Here is a 22,440-nt window from a genome sequence, read left to right on the forward strand (position 1 = left end):
GGATATCAAATTCAGACTCTTCTTCTTCTTCTTCTTCTTCTTCTTCTTCTTCTTCTTCTTCTTTCCGCCACTTGCCACCCCCAGCAACCAATATCATAGAAGTGTAGAATTGGGAGGGACCTCAAAGGTCATCCAGTCCAGCCCCCTGCAATGCAGAAATCTCAAGTAGATCCAACATGACAGATGGCCCTCCAATGTCTGCTTAGAAACCTCCAAGGAAGGAGAGTGCACCATCTCTCATGGGAGTCCGTTCCGCTGCCAGAAAGTCCTTCCTGGTGTTTAGTCGTAATCTCCTTTCTTGTAACTCATCGGTTTGGGTCTTCCCCTCTGGAGCAGGAGAAAACAAGCCTGCTCCCTCTTCCATGTGCCAGCCCTTCAGATATTTGAAGGTCGCTATCCTATCTCCTCTCAGTCTCCTCTTCTCCAGGCGAGGCATACCCAGCTCCTTCAAGCACTCCTCATAAGGCCTGACTTCCAGACCCTTGATCATTGTTACGGAAGAATCTAGGTGTGAGGCTGCTCAGCCACCCAGCTCGTTGGGCAGAGTCCGTGGGTCCCTGCGGAATAAAGGAAGGAGTCCGGCCACCAACCGGAGCAAATAGCTGTAGACCAAAGTTTATTGCGCAACAGGTTCAAAGAGGAATTGAACCCTGAGGATGGGGTGACAAGGACTTTTAAAAGTTTCCATCTTATCCCAGCATGCAGTTTGTGGAGCATCATCACTACATCAGACAAGGGGAGGGTTATACATGATTCACATAGGAGGAATGTTTCAGGGGAACAGGCAAATACAGGATATGTATTGGGAAGTACATTCTAAGCACCTACTGCAAAAGAACAATAGAACTTTGGTTTGCATAGTCTGCCACCTGGGCAAGTCCGGAGGAGAGCCTTTGCCCAGCGATTGACACCGTGGAGTACTTTCCTGTAAATACGTGACCTCCCGCTTGAGGGATTATGGCGGGGGACCGAGTGGTTTCAAAGCTCTTAGCCAATGAAGCAAATTGGCGGTGGAATGAAGTAAACTGGCAAAGGAGTTGATTTTATATGATTTTCAAAGCTAGGTAACTTCCCTGAGCTGTCAAGTCAAAAGGATACATTTATGCATAATATTTGTAACATTTAAGCGACCTTAAAATATCTGACTTCCCTTCTCGTTCCGTGATTCATTCCCTGCATATTTTATATAAATGAAACCCTTCATTATTCCATTACAGTCATACCTCGGGTTACAGCCGCTTCAGGTAGCGTCTTTTCGGGTTGTGGACTGCCAAAACCCAGAAGTACCAGAATGGGTTACTTCCGGTTTAGGCGGTCGCGCATGCACAGAAGCGCCAAATCACAACTCGTGCGTGCGCAGACATGGGTTGCGAATGCTGCGGGTTGCGAACGCGCATGCTGCACGGATCACGTTCGCAACCTGAGCATCCGCTGTATATTACTTCCATCAAAACTTATTTACACTGTTGAATTTATCTTAATGCTCCCCACATTTTCAAGTGTACGCCATTTCCCCCCGTATATTCAATAAACATCTCCCAATCTTCTTTAAACGAATGTTCTTCTTGAAATAAATTTAAAAAATTGTCCAGTATCACCTTAGAGACCAACTAAATTTGTTACAAGAATGTTATTCTTGTTCTTTTATTCTGTAAGTTAGATCCGCAAGCTGCACATATTCCAGCAGTTTAAGTTGCCATGCTTCTTTGGTTGGGACCTCATTCATTTTCCATTTTGGGGCTAACGAAACACAACGTTAGTGTTCTGCACGATCTCTCCTCTCCCCCGCCAAAAGTCCCCCCAGTAACTTTCTGACGTCTGTGGCCCCCGCTCCTGGCGATGGCTCTGGGCACCAACATGCCTGCTCTGCTGTAAACACAGACTAAAAATAGCTCTAGCGCCCGAGCCAAACTCTGTGCTGCAGCCTGTGTGTGCTTTGGGACGGCTGAAGGGGCGCTCTGACCTGCAAATGATCCCCTGGCCATGCCCCATGGAGGTCTGCGCTCGACCCCTTTACAGGGGCTTCTTGCTGCATCCGCCTGGCTGGGTTGGGCCCGCCTTGCCAAGCAGGTGTTCGACTTCCTGGCCGGTGCCCTCTGGGCTTTGTGGGGCCTCATCGCCTGGTCCTGGAAAAGGCAGGGTGCTCAGGGGTCCCTGCCCGAGCCATGGGAGAGCTGCCCCGAGCTGAGGGTCTACCGGGGAGGAGATGGTGAGGCCGAGCTGCTCACGGTCCACACACAGCCCTACAGCTTCCAGGTAGGGTCTCGCAGGGGGCTCTCTTGTGCTAAGGGGTGGCAGGAATCATAGAATCATAGAACTGTAGAGTTGAAAGTAATCCTAAGGATCATCAACCGCCCGCAATGCAGGAATAGGCAGCTGTCCTGCAACCTTGGTGTTATCGCCACCATGGTTATCTAACCATGGTGAGCTATCCAGGCTGCATGGAAGCTTTCCCCGGGAGTCAGGTGCAAATTCACCTGTCGCGCCTGTTAGAATCGGGGGGGTCAAAAGGCCAGCTGGCTCAGCCCCAGCTGGAGCGTCTCCCTTCAGCCTTGCCGCTGCGGAGATCCCTCAACCTCTGCTCAGTGACTCAAGCTTGCAGACTTGAGGACACTTTACTCAGCAGTGTAAACTGCGCAACAGAAGAGGCTTAAGGCTCCAGACACATACTAAACTACGCATTTATTAAACATAAACCAGGACAAAGAAAATGTTGGAGAGAGAAGGAAAACAGAAGCAATACAGAGCGGAAGTACCACTCACGCCAGCAATCTGTGCTGGAATGCAAACAGACGTGTGACATGTAACAATCCCATGTCTGCAGCAAAGGGTGGAATGGAATCGCAACAGCGCCAACTATGACCGTTTCTGGACAAGCCTGACCACTATAGTCCATGCATGGGTAACCTCAAATCTGGACTACTCAATGTGGGGCTGCCCTTGGGGTTGGTTCAGAAGTTCCAGCAGGTGCGGGATGCTGTGGTCTGATGGGAGCATCTGGTGAAGAACATGCAACACCAAATGCTGCACTGGTTGCCCATCTGCTACCCAACCAAGGTCAAGGTGCTTGTATCAATTTGCCAAGCCCTGGACAATTCAGGTCCAGAATATCTCAGAGACTGTCTGAACCCTTAAAGCCCAGCTCAATCACTAAGATCACCTGCAGGAGCATCACAGAGCTTCCCCCGATTTGGAGAGGCTCATTTGGCAACCATGGGAATAGAGACAGGTTTACAGGAGAGCAACCAGTCCACCACAGGGGGCACTGAGCCGGGAGAGTGCTGCAGCGGGCACCACAACAATTTAGGACGGAAAGCAAGAGAAGGGGGTCCCAATTTTGGTCTTTCACAGATGGGAAACTAAATCTTGAGTGCCATCGGCCCAGCCCTGTGGAACTCCCTGCCACTGGAACCTCAGCCGGCGCCTTCTGGGCCAACTTTCAAACTCCTACTGGAAACTTTTTCCTCTTGCAGGCGATTAAGAACATGTCCTTATGACTAATTGATGCCTGATTTTCACCTATGTATGGCTTTACTGTAGTGTTCTATGTTTTATTGCTGTAAATGGCTTTGATGTATATTTGTATACACAGTGGTATGCAAGTATCTTTATAAATATTTTATTTTTATTTTAAATGCAAGCAAGAGGAAATAGCAGCAAGGGGAGGCAGCTCCGGTCTCTGAACAGAATCAAGGCTGGCTCTCAGGCCACAAGCTCCGGCAACCCATCGCCACAGGCAGTTAAAAAATGCACCTTTCTGCCTAGTTCTCACCTGCCGTGGCCCCTAGAAAACACAAGAGGGCAGTGATGGCCCCCAAAAGCCCGTGGGGTGCAGTGGTTCGAGTGTCCAACTAGGACCAGGGAGTAAGTTAAAGGTACCCCTGACCATTAGGTCCAGTCGTGGCCGACTCTGGGGTTGCAGCGCTCATCTCATTTTACTGGCCGAGGGAGCCGGCGTACAGCTTCCGGGTCATGTGGCCAGCATGACTAAGCCGCTTCTGGCGAACCAGAGCAGTGCACGGAAACACCGTTTACCTTCCCGCCGGAGCGGTACCTATTTATCTACTTGCACTTTGACGTGCTTCCGAGCTGCTAGAAAAAAGAAAGATGAAACAATCTTACAATGATTATTCTTATACTGATTTAGATCTTGACTTATATATAGTGAAATTATTTACAAATCTAAGATTTATATAGTAATGTATAAATTATATATATTCTATAGTAATGTATACAATACAATATCTAAGAAAAAAGGGGGAGAAAAGAAGAGAAAAAACAACTGTGTCAAAATGACAATTTAAACAATAAAAATACCTATCTATTGTAAAGTAATACTTAATATCATTCAAACCAATATTACTGTTTTTTGTGTTTAGCCTTCAATTTGGGTTGAATCCCTTTTCAATTTATTATACTGTTGACTTCCTTCTACCTCATTACAGTTTCAGTTTGAGTATTCCTATTTTTTTGCCCTGTATTTCATTGTTTTCTTACTCATCTTGGAATGAAGAGGAATATTTTACTATCTGTGAGATGATTCTAGACACAGCCAAGTCTTATCGTTGGAACCTTGTTTTGTTAAGTAATTGTTAAAACATTCCCATTCTTTTTTGACTTTGTCTGTTGATTGATTTCTTATTGACGCCGTCATTTTTGCGAGTTCCAAGTACAGTCATACCTCGGGTTACAGATGCTTCGGTTTGCACGATTTCGGGCTGCGCACTGTGCCGAACCCAGAAGTACCGGAATGGGTTACGTCTGGGTTTCAGCGCTTGCACATGCGCAGAAGCACTAAATCACAACCCACGCATGCGCAAACGCGGCGCCGCAGGTTGCAAACGTGCTTCCCACACGGATCACATTCGCAACCCAAGAATCCACTGTACTCACATAATTTTCTTATGTTCTCTCTTTCTCTCTCTGCCTGGCAGGTGGATCTGGCCCGCCTGGCGACGGAGAGTGCCTATTTTGAGGCCCTCTTGAGATCCCGCATGCAGGAGGCCTCAGAGAGGCAGCTGGATCTGAGCCACGTGCCCTCGGGGACCTTCCATGCCATCCTGGAGTGGGTCTTCTCCAGGCGTTTCAGCCTAGAAGAGGAAGACCTCTTGCCAGCGGTGCAGACTGCCAGCTACCTGATGCTCCCGGGGTTTCTGGACCGGTGCTGGGTGGCCCTGAGCCCTCTCCTGAGCCCCCAGAACTGTCTGTCATACCTGGGTTTCGCGGAGGCTGTGGGATGCCCTGAGCTGAGGGCCCTGGTGTCCAGCTACCTGAGTGCCCACCTGTTGGAGCTGCCAGCCTCCATCACAGAACAGCTGGACCCCCAACTGCGGGAGGAGCTGGCACAGCTCCGCTTCAATGGCCGCCCCATGCTGTGTGCCCTGCGCAAGGAGAACGTCAGCCTGGCTCCCGGGGTCCCCCTGGAGTCTCTGCGGGGCCTCTACCACCACCCTCTGCCCCCCGAGGAGGGGGACTGGCGCTGTGCCACCCGCCTGCCCTTCCAGGCCGAGAAGTGGAGCTTCAGCACAGCACAGCTCCTCAACTACCTCTTCGTCATGGGGGGCTACCGGGAGAAGCGGGGGGCCCGCAGTTTCACCTTCCGTATGGCAGCCTTCCGCTACAACCCCTTGACGGGAACGTGGGCACCCACTGCCGCCCCCAATAAGGTCAGGTCCTGCTCTAAGGTCAGGGCTGTGTCTCAGATGACTGAATACACACACACACACACACACACACACACAGACTGTATTTTTCTGTCTGTAAGACGCCCCCATGTATAAGACACCCCCTATTTTGGGGGACTCCGATTTAAGAAAATGGGGGGAGATGGCCCCCATGTATGATGCCCCCAAATTCTGGACATTATTTTTTAGGGAAAAAACCTAGTCTTATACTTGGAAAAATACGGTGTATGTGTGTGTGTGTGTGTGTGTGTGTGTGTGTGTATGTTGTTGTTGTTGTTTAGTCGTTTAGTTGTGTCCGACTCTTCGTGACCCCATGGACCAGAGAACGCCAGGCACCTCTGTCCTCTACTGCCTCCCGCAGTTTGGTCAAACTCATGCTGGTAGCCTCGAAAACACTATCCAACCATCTCGTCCTCTGTCGCCCCCTTCTCCTTGTGCCCTCCATCTTTCCCAACATCAGGGTCTTCTCCAGGGAGTCTTCTCTTCTCATGAGGTGGCCAAAGTACTGGAGCCTCAGCTTCACAATCTGTCCTTCCATTTTATAATATACGGTATAACCACATCATTATTACAGTCATACCTCAGGTTGAAGTAGCTTCGGGATGAATATTTTCAGGTTGCACTCCATTGCAACCCGGAAGTAACAGAGTGCGTTACTTCCAGGTTTCACCGCTCGCGCATGCGCAGACTGTCAAAATGACGTCATGCGCATGTGTGGAAGCGACGAATCGTGACCCATGCATGTGCAGACACGGGTTGCGTTCGCTTCAGGATGTGAACGGGGCTCCGGAACGGATCCTGTTCACATCCAGAGGTACCACTGTATTCACATTATCTCTTTTGCTCATTAGAGCCTATTGACTTCCGTCCCTCCCGTCTCATGGCTTTCAAAATTAACCTTTATATTACTGCCTTTGTACGTTTTCCAATTCTAGTTGATTCATTACAGATAGCATTGAAATTAATATTATCATTAAAAGGGAGGAAGTTGCCCATTACAAGTCTTCAGTCTACCCTGCTAGTGATGTTTAATTGCTTACAGAGATCTTTCAAATGTCGTATATATAAAAATTTACTCCCGTCCTTGTGGAATACTCGATCCTGCTGGTTACGGGTCCTTCCTGTCAGCTTCGCCAGTTCTGCAAAGTCCATCATTTTCATCTGCCCCTCTTCCATTTGCTTTGTTTCCTAAAATCCGAGCGTGAAACAAAAAAACAAAACAAATGAAAAGCTCCAATTCCGTGATTCCCAGCGTGGGGCGATTTGATTTTTAAGGGGGGCAATTTGAGAATGAGTTATTAACAGCGAATGGCCTTTGCGGCTTCCTCCGTGTAAATAGGAGTTCAGGCTGCGCACCTGCTCCTGGTCTTTACACCCCCAACACTTATTAGCTCTTGTTCTATGCTTTTCTGCTAATTTAACCAGGGTTAGATACCACCGGTACATCATTTTCATCTTGTAGCCTTATTAGACTATACCGATTGGTGGTGTCTGCATTGCTCCCGGGAGGGAGAAAGGAAGTCAAATGACACCGAGGCTGATTCAGAGAAAGAGTTTATTCTGTTCTCTGGATAGCAGAAAGGCTCTTGCGTGGTCAGTTCACAGCAAGTCCAAAGAAATGAGAAATTTCATGCAGTATATATATCCTCCAGACACCCTCTCCCCCCTCCCCCAGGAATCCAGCCCCGTCAGCTTATACATGTAAGTTGGCATCCATGACCATAAACAGATATTCCTGTTCCGGTACTCTTGACCATAAAAGGTTGTTCCTGTTCCTATACTCTTATCTTGGGGCAGGAAGATCACCAACTCTAAGAGCACTCCTGGCGCCGTTCCCGGGTCTCTTGTCAGACCTGACAAGGTCTGTGCGTCAGTGTGTAAGATGAGACCCAGATGTGCCATCCCTGCTCCACTCAGAACTGGCAAGGCCATCCATTGCCGTCACGGACTGATAAGGGAGAGGGCTTTGAGCACTTGTTTATACAGCTGGTTTTCTGTTTATACATTGACTCAAGTGCTCAAGTTAATGCATTTTAGAAATGCTCCCTTGGAGGAGGAAAAATGTGGATTTTGGGTCCTGTTTCAGACTGACTGCACAGAAACCCATTCCTTCAATCTTATTCTCTCTTTTTTAAAAAAAAAAAATAATTTGTTTTATTGCTTTTTAACATACATATCATACATATCACAAACATGCTTACACAGCCAAGAAAAAAGGAAAAAAGAAAAAAAAGAAAAACGAAACATGTAATACATAAAAACATAGGCAACTCAACTTACATTGACAAACACTCATCGACTTCCCTTTATCTCGATTTCGGAATAAAGTTATCATATTTTTTTCCGCAGTGTCTAATTTTTCAAGCAATTTTTACGTAGTAAGCGTTATCTCATACCTACTGTGATTTTTCAAATATATATTTGTTTTTTATCAACATTTTTATTTTCCTTTTATTTCTGTTTCCATATATAACTTAAATTTATCCCATTCATTATTAAATTTTGTACTTTTTTGATTTCTTATTTTCTGTGTCAATTTTGCCAGTTCTAAATAGTCAAATAGTTTAGATTGCCACTCTATTATCGTTGGGATTTTAGACGTTTTCCAATACTGTGCTATGAGGGCTCTGGCAGCCACTGTTGTGTATTGAAAAAATGTTTTATCTTCCTTTTTGATTTCTTCGCCAATTATCCCCAGGAGGAAAGCTTCAGGTTTTTTGCTAAAGGTGTATTTGAGGACTTTTTAAAATTCATTATAGATAGATTCCCAAAATTTTTTAAGTGTCTCACATGACCACCACATATGTATAAAGTCACCCTCCTTACTCTTGCATTTCCAACACATTTTATCACCTGTTTTATAAATTTTATCCAATTTTACCGGCGTCATGTACCATCTGTACATCATCTTATACATGTTCTCCTTGAGTGTTGTACATGCCGTGAAGTTCATACCTTTACACCATAAAGCCTTCCATTTGCCAAACTCTATATTATAACCCAAGTCCACTGCCCACTTCACCATCACCTCCTTCACTTCCTCATCTTTGGTGTCCCACTCAAGGAACTGGTTATACATTTTTGATAGTAATTTTGTTCTTCCTTCTATTATTTCAATCTGAAATCTAGATTTCTTCTCATTTATCCCAATCTTTTTATCTTCCGTCCACATGGAGTTAATTTGGTGATATTGAATCCAGCCAGTCAACTTGTTTTTTATTTCTTCATATGGTCTGATTCTCCACCCGGATTCATTTCTAACTAATAGATCTTCATATATGTCCATCTTTCCCCTTCAGTGTTTATTTTCTTTTTTGTCAGTATATCGATTGGTGATAACCACCAGGGGGTTTTCTGTTCCAATAATTTTTTATTCCTTTCCCACACTTCTAACAGTGGCCCTCTAATAATATGGTTAGAAAAATCTTTATGTTTCTTTCCTTTATCCCGCCACAGATAGTCATGCCATCCAAATCTTAAGTTAAAACCCTCTAGATCTAACAAATCTTTATTTTTAATGACAATCCATTCTTTTACCCAACAAAGGCATGCTGCTTCATAATACAACTGTAAATTTGGGACACCTTCAATCTTATTCTCTTTCAGCAGTGCCTCTCCCTTCCTGACGCTCTCTGCTTTCCTGCTCCTCTTGCAGCGCCGGCGCCACTTCAGCAGCGCTGTGGTGGGGCACCACATCTATGCCGTTGGGGGCTGGTTCCTGGACTCGCTCCTGCCCCCGGACAGCAGCACCTGCCTGTACACGGCCGTGGAGCGCTACGACCCTTGGGCCGACTCCTGGGCCTTCGTCTCCTCCCTGCCCATGGGCGACTTCTCCTTCGCCGTCTCCCTGTCCCACGACCTGCCCCTCTGCACGGCGCATGGCGGCTGCATCTATGCCCTGGGCAGCATACAACGCACCGGAGAGAAACTTCTGCTGTGCTACGATGTGGCCGCTGGTGAGGAGACGGCAATGAGGCAGCCGATGCGCCGCGCAATAGGTGCCGACTCCCTGGGGCCCTGGGTGCCTCAGCACCCACAAAACTCCCCATTGATCGGCCAGGAACCCACAAAATTCTGTGCCAGGGCCATGCACACTGCAAGGCACCCACCGTCCCGGACACCCACAGTTGCGCTGCCAGGCTGGCACGCATGCGCCACAGCATTGCACAGAGAGGGGAAGCCAAGGTGTGTTATGTGTGAGAAAAGAGAAAGGGGTGTCAGTACTTATTTTTATTCATTGCAGAAGGTTTACACACTGCTTGATTTTTTTTAAAAAAGAAAACCCTCATAGGGGTTTACAAAAAAAGATAACCACAGTGCTTTTTTCTGGGAAAAGAGGTGCCAGAACTCAGCCTTGAACCTTGTTCTCTTATAAGGGCATGGGTGAGAGGTGCCGGAACTGTGTTCCGGTGAGTTCTGCCCCCCCCCCCAAAAGCCCTGGATAGTAATATTACGAGCCAGAAAAACGAACAATGATTTGAAACTTTCAGAAAGTTGAAATAACTGTAGACTAAAAACAGGTTATGGGACACGGGTGGTGCTGTGGGATAAACCACAGAGCCTAGGACTTGCCGATCAGAAGGTCGGCGGTTCGAACCCTCACGACGGGGTGAGCTCCCGTTGCTCAGTCCCTGCTCCTGCCAACCTAGCAGTTTGAAAGCATGTCAAAGTGCAAGTAGATAAATAGGTACCGCTCCGGCGGGAAGGTAAACGGCGTTTCCATGCGCTGCTCTGGTTCGCCAGAAGCGGCTTAGTCATGCTGGCCACATGACCCATAAGCTGTACGCCGGCTCCCTCGGCCAGTAAAGCGAGATGAGCGCCGCAACCCCAGAGTTGGCCACAACTGGACCTAATAGTCAGTGGTACCTTTACCTTTACCTTTAAAACAGGTTAAAGCTTGTAAGTTTTGAAACATCTGGAGAGGCTCCTCTAAGCGGGAACCTTTTCGGCGGGTGCCGAAAAGTGTACAGCAAAGAGTACATCAAGAGGCAGGGAGTTCCAAAGTGTAGGTGCAGCCATGCCAGGAGTTCTCACGAAAACAGAACAGATATTTTGTGGCGGTTCCACTGATCAGCATGGTCGGGTGGGCACATACTGGGGAAGACGGAGGTGGCTGATTGTGAGTTAAGTGGGCAGGGAAGGACAGGGGTATGAACAAGGGCTGGCGGTGGGTGTGAGGGCAGGGGATCTGGGCTGTGGGTCCGGCCTGAGGGTGGTTACATCCCCGCCTTCTCTTCTCCTTGCAGACACGTGGCAGGAGCTGCTTCCGACTCTGACGCGGGCAGACGCTGACCTGCCTGGGCTCTACTTCCTGGGCGGCACGGAGCCCCTCTTTGTGGTGGGGGGCAATGCCCAAGACAACGTGGTCACCTCCTTCTGCCCCAGCACCCGGCAGTGGGGCCCTGCCCGGACCCTGCCCAAGTGCAGCCTGGCCGGACAGGGCCTGGCTTTGGACGGCACCCTCTATATGGCCTCTCCTGACTTGGGCGCCCTCTTGGAAGTGGAACTCGGGGTCCCGGACTGTCGCCCGCTGCCTCCGCCACCCTTTCCCCTGTCCTACGAGGCCATCTTCCTGCTCCACTTCCCCCCGGAAGGCTGTGGGGAAGAAGAAACAGAGTCAAAGGGACTCCAGGGACTCTGAGTCTCCCCTCCTCCCTTTTGTCTGCCTGTCTTTTCCTGTCTGTCCAGTGAAAATAAGACAGTTGCGGAACCAAGAAATTACACAAAAGAAATTGCTGTGAAAATCCCTGAAACGAGAAGTAATCGACTATAGAATAAAAAAATATAAAAAAATAAACTAGAATTAAACAAAGACTTTACGAGATGCCGGCTACAAAATTCGTCTCACTGAACTAATCAGTTTCCTCAGAAGGAAATAAAGAAATTATAAGATTTGAAGTGATATCAAACAAGCTCAAGAGCAGGGCTGAAAATGCTTCCTTGAGTTTACAAAAAAGGTATGAAAACCTCAATGGCAAGTTTTAAACATAGCCCTATTTAAGAGAATCAAGCAGTAGTGAGAAGAAATTGAGGTTTGAAGTTTCAAACAAACTCAAAAACAGGGCTGAAGCGCACTCTTGAGTGCTGATGTTAAAGACTTCAAACCTGGTCTTGAGCTTGTTTGATATCCCTTAAAATCTTATAATTTCTTTTCCCGTCTGTCCAGCAGCTCTGGGGTTTGGACCGGATTATTGATGACCTGTCCAAGTCGGTTGGTGGCTCACGGCACCTTGACCTGTCTGATGTTATCAGCTGAGATGGGCCATTCATGGGTCAAGCCTTCTTGCTGGGCACCCTCCCCCTCCCTCCCTTGCCCTCTCACCCAAATACCGGCCTCTATTTATAGCACCACGGCTTGCAAAACAGCTGCTGCTGCAAACGAAAAGGGTGGTCTGGCTCCTTCCTCCACTCCCGATTCTGCACGCACAACACGGCGTGTGTCTTCCCCCTGCCCCAGGCCCAAAAAGCTACCTGGGGCTTCTCTCCTCCCCCAACTCACAACTGCCCAGGGTCCTTCAGAATGTCTCGTTTTGCTGCAAAGGAGCTGCAGGGTTAAGCTTACTACAAATCATCACAAAACTGCAGGGCACAAGGAGGGCACCTAAATCCCATCTAGTCTAACCCCCGTGCCTGGAGTGGCCTGCTTCTGTTGGAGAAGTGTTGGGGTTCAGTACCCGATACCCTTTGGGTTCACAGCCTGGGCAGCTCATAAAATCCAGACACCATTTGCCAGTCATACAGGATTATTTTATTTTATTTGCAGTTTGGTGTGACTATTAATTTCACAAACAATGAAGCATATGGTAGGAAGGTATCTATATTATACAATACAGTTTGGTGCATGTAGGTTATCCCTCTTCATTCCCCGCTGTTTCTCCATTTAATTCTGATATCTGTAACCAGTGACAAAAAGAATGGATTCCGAAACATATAATTTTGAATTGTTACTGGTATAAACTATTATTTGCTTGCTTAACTGTGTTCAGCGTCGTGAAAGCGTGGGAGATCTGAGCAGGAGGAGACAGACTGGAATCCTGCTTTGAGTTGCAGGATTTTGAAAGAGCTCAGAACTTGCTGCAGACTGTGGGACAGCAAGAACTTTGAAGCAAAAAGACCCTCTCTGGGAACAGAGAGAGTCCTACTTGTAACGGGATATAAAGCATATGTATATGCAGTGCATGTTTGTGTGTGTGCAGTAAACAACAACTCTGCTAAACAAATGTTTCGTGTGGTGAGCTTAAAGCTTCTGTGCTGCACAAACACAGAACGCGCCCAGGAAGATGGGAAGGGATGGAGAAGCAGCAAAACAGGATGAAGCCAAGCTTACATTTCTCAGGCCGTGAGGTTCTGTTCTTCTCTCTCCAGGGCACTGAGTTCCTCCAGAAGTTTCTGTTTCTCCTGCTGCAGCGCCTGCAATCTCTCTTCGTTTCTCTTCAAGAGACCCTCCAGCCACTGCATCAGAGGATCACCGATGATCAACATCTGGCTGCACAGCTTCTTAGTAAACACCGATCCATTGTGGATCTTGCTTATAGGATCCAGATGAGAAAGACTATGGATTTTCCTGAAGGCATCTTGCTCCTCTTGACGCAAGATCCTGGGGAACGCCATCATGGACTCAAGACATGCTTTCCCCATGCCAGTGTGAGGAATCAGGTGAACAGGAATTTCAACCCTTTCATATTTGCAGGAGCTCTTTGGGGCTTGAAGGGCTGGAAGCAGGTGAAGACGATCCAGCCCGTTTTTGTGCTTTTGTCCTCGCCGAAACAGGAGAAGATCAGCCCCACAAAGTCTCTGCCCAACATCCGATACATCGCTTGCATGCAGAGGTCGATGTTCCATGGCCAAACAGTGACGTAGGGATGGGAATGTTGTTGTTGTTGTTTAGTTGTTTAGTCATGTCCGACTCTTCGTGACCCCCTGGACCAGAGCACTCCAGGCACTCCTGTCTTCCACTGCCTCCCGCAATTTGGTCAAACTCATGTTGGTCACTTCGAGAACACTGTCCCACCATCTCGTCCTCTGTCGTCCCCTTCTCCTTGTGCCCTCCATCTTTCCCAACATCAGGGTCTTTTCCAGGGAGTCTTCTCTTCTCATGAGGTGGCCAAAGTCTTGGAGCCTCAGCTTCAGGATCTGTCCTTCCAGTGAGCACTCAGGGCTGATTTCCTTCAGAATGTAGAGGTTTGATCTTCTTGCAGTCCATGGGACTCTCAAGAGTCTCTTCCAGCACCAGAATTCAAAAGCATCCATTCTTCGGTGATCAGCCTTCTTTACAGTCCAGCTTTCACTTCCAGACTTCACTACTGGGAAAATGGGAATGATACCAGCCCACAACTCTTGTGGGCTGTCCCGTTAACTTAGCCAACCTCTCCGCTTCCGTCGAAGCAGCCGAGAGCTGCTCCAGGGAAATCTCCACCCGATCTTTCCTCTTATCTGAGCGGAGCAGAATGATCACCAAGCGAATGTGAGCAATTCGGCCAGCTCCAACCTCACCGAGGCAGAGGCCCATGACCTCTTCTCGCTGAGTGCTCAGAGCGTGGACCATGCAGACCAGGAAGACGTCTGCCTCCAAGTTCGCGGCCTGTAACACCATCGCCACCTGCTTCGCTTTCTACCTGCCGCTCCTGTTCAGGAGGGAGAGAGACGACAAATGTGCCAGTCAACAGCCCCAAACATCCCTTCCGCCAAGGCCTGCCTGCACAGAGAACGAGACAAACAAGATGTGCCTACATTATTACATGAACACTGTTCCACAGCATTTGATATTTTCATTTACGTACATTCATTCAAAATAAGATGGGTTCATGAAGCAATTCTATATCTTCCCACCACGCTGACGAAGAATTCTACGAAATAGTAGTCCATATCTGGAATCACTGTTCAGTGCTGAACATCATATTTGCTGAATACAGTGGTACCTTGGGTTACATACGCTTCAGGTTACATACGCTTCAGGTTACAGACTCCACTAACCCAGAAATAGTGCTTCAGGTTAAGAACTTTGATTCAGGATGAGAACAGAAATCGTGCTCCAGCGGCGTGGTGGTAGCAGGAGGCCCCATTAGCTAAAGTGGTGCTTCAGGTTAAGAACAGTTTCAGGTTAAGTATGGACCTCCGGAACGAATTAAGTACTTAACCAGAGATACCACTGTACACAAAGCTTCACAGCTTGTCTTTCATCCTACACAGTCTGGTACCTCACTTCCTTTAAAGATTTCCAGAGACTTTGAGCCTAAAGATTTCATTTTGTCCTTGTTATGGTTTGAAGGAATTCTATAAAGATTGTCTGTTGTGTATGTACGTCGTCATCGTGTTGCCTAGACATTGCAGATGCACAGAGAACGAGACAAACAAGATACTTATTTTGGTGTTGCTGGTGTGACACAATCCCCACCAGCAAGTACCGTATTTTTCCATGTATAGCACACCCCCATGTATAAGGCGACCCCTATTTTTAGGGGGGAGATTAGAAGAAAATAGGGGGGGGGACATTGCCCAGAGTTCTGCAGTTTTGTTTTTTGTGGATGATTGCCCCCCCCAGCTTTTTTTAGGGGGAGGGCTGCCGAAAATTGGCACATCTGATCTGCGCTGCTGCATAAGCGCCGCTAAACCCGCCTATCAGCTGTTCCCCCAACGCAAGAAGCCGCCGCAGCAACAGCAAACACACAACAGCCCTTATCACACCCACAAATAACACCGACGACAATCACACCTACGTGGATGCTACCCATCCCGCGTCACAAAAATTCACTGACCATGTATAAGATCCTCCCCCCCCCATTTTTTTATGTTCATTTTGAGGGGGAAAACCTCGTCTAATACATGGAAAAATATGGTAGTTGAGGAGTGGCACACCAAAGCGGGGGGTGGGGCGCTCAGTCGGCATAGCGTAAGACTCTTCATCTCAGGGTTTGAGCCCCACGTTGGGCACAGAGATTCCTGCATTGGACTAGATGACCTTTGAGGTGCCTTCCAATCTTATGAGTTTATGAATTCTATACACTTTCAAGCAACGGGAAGCAAAGGGGCAGTCAGGTCTATATATAGCAATTCTTTCTTCTACTAGCTTATTAATCACGAGACATGCCACGGATCCATAAAATGAAAGCAATAAGCCATGTGCCGCAGTCACACAATCAATCAGTGGTAGAACTGAGCTGAACAATAATGCAAAATAAATAGCAAAAACAGAAACCTTAGCGTGACATTCAAACTGGAGCGTGGCACTCAAATCGGAAGCGTAACACTCAAAATGGAGGATATTCGGCTTCCAAAAAAGTTCGCAAACCAGAACACTTTCCTGGGTTTAGCAGCATTTGGGTTCCAAGTTGTTTGAGTACCAAGGCGTTTGAGAACCAAGGTCCCACTGTGCTGGAAACCGCAGGAAGGGAGAGTTGCTCTTGTGCTCAGATGTTGCTTGCGGGTTTCCCATAATAGGCTGGCCACTGTGAGACCAGGATGCTGGACCAGATGGGCCCTTGGCCTGATCCAGCAGAACTCTGCTTACGCTCTTACATTTACCCAGGACCTTGGGAAGACACTCTTCTCTGAAGGCCAAGTGGAGTTTGCACAGAACTTGCAGAGCGAGTCCAGTTGGTGGAGCTGGAACAATGCCTGTTGTTCACACACCCCTTTTTGCTTAGCAAAAGCAGCAGGACTGGCCCCTCCTGCTTCCTCTATCCGTGCAGCCTGGTGACTCCTGGGGCGGGGATGGCTCAGCCTGGCGCACAGGGAGCCAGGAGTCTCCTCCAAATGCCCTTCCGGCTGCAAGGGGCCATCCCAGGCTGCAGGTTGCTGCTTGCAGCCTGCTGCAACAGTAGCTACCTGGGCCCAGCTGAGTTGCTTCACCTGGAGGAAGAAAGGTCAGCCACGCCAGGAGAAGGTTGCAGGTAAAAGCCTTGGAGCTTGCAAGCAGGGAGGCGCAGCCACAAGCAAGCTGGCCACCTGGGTGCTGTTGGGGGACGCTGGAGGGTTTATCTCTGCATATCCTGGTGCAGGTGATCAGAGGAGACCCAGGGAACTCATTCCTGGAGAGGGTTCCCTTTGCACTGTACACAGGTGAGAATGTGCAAGACATCACACAGTTACAGCAGCATTGCAGCAGCTCAGAAAGGATACCGTAGGGGTGGAGAAGGGTAACTGAAATAATCGAGGGGGGTGTCTGTGGAGTGATTCCCCTAGGATGAAAAATTGCATTGTTTTGGGGGCTTTTTAAAAAAGGTGAGTAAGAAGGCAACACAGCAGAAGTTGATAAAATTCTCCATGGCCTGGAGAAAGCAGATAGAGGTACCGGTAAGTTTTCTTTCTCCCAAAAGGAGAATTTGTGGGTTTTCAATGAAGATTCAGGACAGATAAAAGACTTTCCCACACAGTGCAGAGTCAGACTACGGAACTCACATGTGAAAAGGATCTGGGGGTCTTGGTGGCCCACAAGCTGAACATGAGTCCACGGTGTGATGCAGCAGCAAAAAAGGCTCTTCTGGGCTGCATCAATAGAAGTCCAGTGTCCAGATCACCGGGAGTCATAGTCCTACTCTGTTATGCCTCCCTGTCCGACCTGTGCCTCTAATCTATATATCTATATATTGCAGCCACGTTAAAATGCAATTGATGTGCACAGCAAATGCTTTTTCAGTGGGTTCTGTTGGACATGCTGCCAGAGACATGCACTCAGGAAGCGTCTGTGCCCGAAGGCACGGGAGGGCTACCCTGTGGCCCTCCAAAAGCTCTTGGAGCCTGACTCCCATCAACATCTGGCCTAGTGGTCAGAGTCACAAAGTTCGACAGGGGTGACTTTGGGCCAGTCACTCAGGCCCATTCTTTGCCTCGCGGTGTTGCTGTGAGGATAAAAGGGGAAGACCCACATAGGACACCTTGAGCTCCTCGGAGGAAAGTTGGATACAAATGTCAGAAAAGTAGAATAAATCGATCAGCCCAGCCTGCGCAGCCAATACACAGCTGTCAACGTTCCCTTTTTTTAAAAGGAAAATCCCCTTATTCCGAATAGGATTCCTCGCAAGAAAAGGGAAAAGTTGACAGCTATGAGCCAATAACCTGCGGGGAACCTCGCGCCCCCCACCGCCCAACATACAGGCTGGGGAGTCTTCATGCCCAGGGGCGAGGGCGCAAGGAAGGGAACTGGCGCTGCTCTTGTGCGAAGGGGGGAGGTCTCCCCAGCTGATGATCGGAGGGGGCGGCCAGGGGAGCGAGGCAGCGTCCTGGGTGCCCCCAGCCCACCCCGTCGCCCTGTGGCGCAGAAGAGCCTTGGAGAGGTGGGGGCGCCGCCCGCCCCCTCCTTCCAAGTAGGGCAGCCGCAGCCGCGCCAGTCTCAGGTTACGGGCGCGCAGGGAGCCCCGCCAGAGAACCAGCCCGCCCGCCGGCCAGCCGTCCCGTCTCCCGGGGAAGGGCTGCAGCGGAGCCGTCGCCCGACGGGGACCCCCGCCCCGCCTTGCCTCGCCTCCCAGCCCCCGAGCAGGTACCAGCGCCTACCGTCCGACTGGCAGGGGTGGGGGCTCTGGAGCCTTGCCTTTTTTTGCAGGGTCGGGGCGCGGGTGCGGGGTGGAGACCGGATCCTGAGCTCCCCGACGGCGCGGCGCAAAACTGCGCTCCGGACGCGGGGAGAGGCGCTGCGCCGGGCCTCTACCAGAGGTAAAACACCGGCGTCTCTGAGTGCGTGCAGAGTGCTTTTCCGTCGCAACACGCCCCCCCCCCCCCGCAGCAGCGAGCGATGGACTGCGGCGATGGGTTTTTCTGACACCCCGGAGGGATCACCCAGACGCTACGATATTTCAACGGGGAGAAGACAGACCCCCTCCCTAGAAAATCCCACAGGCCCCCTCCCCCCCGGCCAATTTCAGGGGAATTACGACGACTCCTGTGGGGAACCCCAAGGGTCATCCAGTCCAACCCCCTGGGATGCAGGAATCTCAGCCACTAGGTAGCCACTGTGTGGTGTCAGGATAGGCAAGGAGGTGCTCGTGCCCCCCTTGATTTGAATATTGGGGGCCTACTGAAGTCCACGGGAGCAGCTGGTGCCCCCCCTACCCATTTCTTGCCCAGCGATGCCCCCTGGTCAGCGGTGGTTCCAGAGAGGGAAGCTGCCTTTGAGTCTCAGGTGCTGCACATCGCAGGAGGGGAGAGAAGGGCTTCTTCACTTTGAGGGGGAGGGGTTGCATCTGGTTAAGAACTTTGGAAGTGCCTGCAGGATCAGGCCCATGACACCATCCAGTCCTGTGTCTCCCCTCCTCTGGTTTCAAACCAGAGAAGCGTTGTTGCCTCCAGCCATGGCTAGTAGCCATCAGTAGCCCTCTCCTCCTCCAGGAATTTGTCCAGGCCTCCTATTTACGGGACGGTCTCTCCTGGTCTGCCCCACCTTAAAGTCCATGAACAACCATAGTTTAGAGGTCCCAGGCCCTAAGGAAGTCCGATTATCCTCCACCAGGGCCAGGGCCTTCGCAGTGATGGCTCCGACCTGGTGGAATGCTCTGTCCCAGGAGACCAGGGCCCTGCAGGATTGAACGTCCTTCCGCAGGGCTTGTAAGACAGAGCTATTAGGCCTGGCTTTCAATTTGAACTTAGCTTGATCTTTTATTCCCCTTCCTTCCCTCCCTCTCCCCTTTTTATGAAGATCACCCGCTCTGGGATCCCACAGCTAATTCTTCCCTGGTCTCCTCGCTGGCCCAAATAGGACTAATTTAGCCAGCTAGCCCTGGTGATCATCTAATGTTTATTGGATGGATTTCCCCCTTAAACTGATTTTTGAATTCTGAATTTATTGTTATTCACGTTTTATGCTGTTTTTTATGCTGGTTTTTTTGTTGCATCATTTAAGTGTTTTGAATTTGTTGTTAGCTGCCCTGAGCCCGATTTTCTGAACCAGGAAGGGTGGGGTATAAATAAAAATTTACTATTATTATTATTAAAGCCGCCTAGTTCATAACTGTCTACTGTCCCCTTTTTTTAAGGGAAATTCCCTTATTCTGAATAGGATTCCTCACAAGAAAAGGGATAAATTGACAGCTATGCCTAGTTTGGTGGCCAGCACAGCCTCCTGTGGCAGGCAGTTCCATCGGTTAACATCGTGCTGCGTGAAGAAGTCCTTTTGAGAGCCAGTGTGGTGTAGTGGTTAAGAGCGGTAGACTCCTAATCTGGGGAACCGGGTTCGCGTCTCCGCTCCTCCACATGCAGCTGCTGGGTGACCTTGGGCCAGTCACACTTCTGTGAAGTCTCTCAGCCCCACTCACCTCACAGAGTGTTTGTTGTGGGGGAGGAAGGGAAAGGAGAATGTTAGCCGCTTTGAGACTCCTTAAAGGGAGTGAAAGGCGGGATATCAAATCCAAACTCTTCTTCTTCTTCTTCTTTTGTCTGTCCCGAATCTTCCATCTGTGTGAGATCAGGAGGCTGGGCAGCCAGGTGGTCTTGCAGCTTCAGGGGGACATGGGTGGAATTGGGGGTGGGGGGCGTTTGGCCAGGCCTTCCGTGCTTAGGGGCAGAGACACCCCAGGAGCAAAGGGACTCCAGATGCTAGTCCTTGGGGGTGTGTCACTCGCTGCTCTTAAAGGTAAAGGGTAAAGGGACCCCTGACCATAAGGTCCAGTGGTGGCCGACTCTGGGGTCGTGGCGCTCATCTCGCTTTACTGGCCGCTTCCAGGTCAATGTGGCCAGCATGACTAAGCCATTTCTGGTGAACCAGAGCAGCGCACGGAAACACCGTTTACCTTCCCGCCGGAGTGATACCTATTTATCTACTCGCACTGGTGTGCTTTCAAACTGCTAGGTGGGCAGGAGCAGGGACCGAGCAACGGGAGCTCACCCCGTCACGGAGATTCAAACCGCCAACCTTCTGATCAGCAAGTCCTATGCTCTGTAGTTTAACCCACAGCGCCACCCACGTCTAATCCCCCTTTTAAACAAACGCAGGAATTGCCAGCTGGGGAGGAGCAGCCAAGGCAGCAGTTCACCCCCTCCAGGCCCCCCTCACTCAAAACAAACCCAGAAAATGATAAGAAAAAATACAGATGATAAGGGATCCCTGCTTTGCCTTTATTGGTAAAGTACATCGTTTGTTACTTTGTTGAGTCATCAGTGGATCAGATTGCTGTTGGGAGGGTTGTCTGAGGGGCAGGCTCCACATTCCCAAAGAACCTTAGAATTTTAGAGCGGGAGGGGACCTCCGAGGGTCATCTAGTCCAGTGTTTTTCAACCTTTTTTGGGCAAAGGCACACTTGTTTCATGAAAAAAATCACGAGGCACACCACCATTAGAAAATGTTAAAAAAATTAACTCTGTGCCTATATTGACTATATATAAAGTAATTCTCTTGAATAGGAATCAAATAGACACAAAGAAAGTATTTTATAATTACTTTATTATGAAATAGTAAGTAAACAGAAATATGAAAAATTATAAAATACTTTATTTTTAAATCTTTCAAATTTTTCAATTTTTCCCACGGCACACCAGGCAACATCTCGCGGCACACTAGTGTGCCACGGAACAGTGGTTGAAAAACACTGATCTAGTCCAACCCCTGCAATGCATTTTGCATCGCTTTGTAAAGGCGCAGGGTGCTACTGCATGCTTCTGAACTGCACTGGCGGTACCTGAATATACAGACCAGTGGAACCAGAAGGCACTTCTTTTGTGGTCAGAGGCACTTTTGTCATAGTCCAATGCTGCTTCTATTCGTATTCATATTTATGTTTACCTGCCACTCACTACAAAAGTATTTCAGAGCGGCTTACAATGTTAAGAACGTCAGAGTCGGTGGAGCCTGAGACTTTCAATCTCATGGGTTCGAGTTTGAGATTCCTGCATTGGGGGGGGGGGGTGACCCTTGTTGGTCCCTTCCATCTCTGTATATACGGTAGATTTTGGTGGCAAATTTCATTGTGTATGCAAGCGACCAGAAGTAGATGGCGAGTAAGTAAAACATTCATGATGGAAGTTTAGGGAAGCTTTTAATGTTCAACAGACCATTGTATGTTAATATTTTGTTGGAAGCCGCCCAGAGTGGCTGGGGAAACCCAGCCACATGGGCGGGGTATAAATAATAAATTATTATTATTATTACTTATTATTATCATCGCTATGATTCTACGAGTATGCCTTCAGGCTATCAAATCATTTTTAAATAACAAAGGAAGCGTCTGCGTCGCACAGAGCTGCTCTTTGCATTTAGCGAGCCGTAATGTTGTTTGGCCAGTTTGCTGCCTTTTTGGAACGAAGTTGGGGACGCAGGTGGCGCTGTGGGTTAAAGCCTCAGCGCCTAGGACTTGCCGATCGAAAGGTCGGTGGTTCGAATCCCTGCGGCGGGGTGCGCTCCCGCTGCTCAGTCCCAGCGCCTGCCAACCTAGCAGTTCGAAAGCACCTCCGGGTGCAAGTAGATAAATAGGGACCGCTTACCAGCGGGAAGGTAAACGGCGTTTCCATGTGCGGCTCTGGCTCGCCAGAGCAGCGATGTCACGCTGGCCACGTGACCCGGAAGTGTCTCCGGACAGCGCTGGCCCCTGGCCTCTTAAGTGAGATGGGCGCACAACCCCAGAGTCTGTCAAGACTGGCCCGTACGGGCAGGGGTGCCTTTACCTTTACCTTTAATGTTGTTTGGCCAGTTTGCTGCCTTTTTGGAACGAAGTTGGGAGGGAGGCTGGGTTAGGCACCACTTTCAGAATGCAACAGGCATTCGGTGGAGAAGCCACGCCGCACGCCTCCTCCGTTGGCACGATTGCTCACTGTCGAAAGAAATGCACTTTGCATG

At 49.2% G+C, this 22,440-nt stretch overlaps 2 protein-coding genes and 1 pseudogene across 4 annotated transcripts in view; 2 read left to right on the plus strand and 1 right to left on the minus strand.

The window, feature by feature from the left end:
* Positions 1-1,920: 1,920 nt before the first annotated feature.
* On the plus strand, positions 1,921-11,721 carry LOC309379126 (kelch repeat and BTB domain-containing protein 13-like). The gene is made up of 4 exons (XM_081927970.1): positions 1,921-2,256; positions 4,935-5,666; positions 9,340-9,640; positions 10,931-11,721. Exons 1-4 carry the CDS (start codon positions 1,984-1,986, stop codon positions 11,323-11,325), a joined length of 1,701 nt encoding a protein of 566 aa, XP_081784096.1. The 5' UTR covers positions 1,921-1,983; the 3' UTR covers positions 11,326-11,721.
* A 1,295-nt stretch (positions 11,722-13,016) lies between these two features.
* Positions 13,017-18,210, minus strand: LOC309378843 (lys-63-specific deubiquitinase BRCC36-like; annotated as a pseudogene). Its single transcript, XR_014173333.1, has 3 exons — positions 18,174-18,210; positions 13,989-14,379; positions 13,017-13,542 (listed from the first exon to the last, which is right to left on the minus strand). The product of XR_014173333.1 is annotated as a lys-63-specific deubiquitinase BRCC36-like (transcript).
* The window catches only part of CPT1B (carnitine palmitoyltransferase 1B), a 36,237-nt gene continuing 30,349 nt past the window's right edge, over positions 16,553-22,440 (plus strand). The window contains exon 1 of one of the 2 annotated variants that reach the window (XM_081926954.1): positions 16,553-16,573. The gene's annotated coding sequence lies outside the window, so the exon portion shown is untranslated. Of the gene's footprint in view, positions 16,574-18,033; positions 18,160-22,440 lie in introns of those variants that run through there. The other variant, XM_081926955.1, reaches the window with a different exon arrangement.

Source organism: Podarcis melisellensis (assembly GCF_964234715.1).
Source record: "Podarcis melisellensis genome assembly, chromosome: 10".
In the NCBI taxonomy this organism is placed as follows: Eukaryota; Metazoa; Chordata; class Lepidosauria; order Squamata; family Lacertidae; genus Podarcis; species Podarcis melisellensis.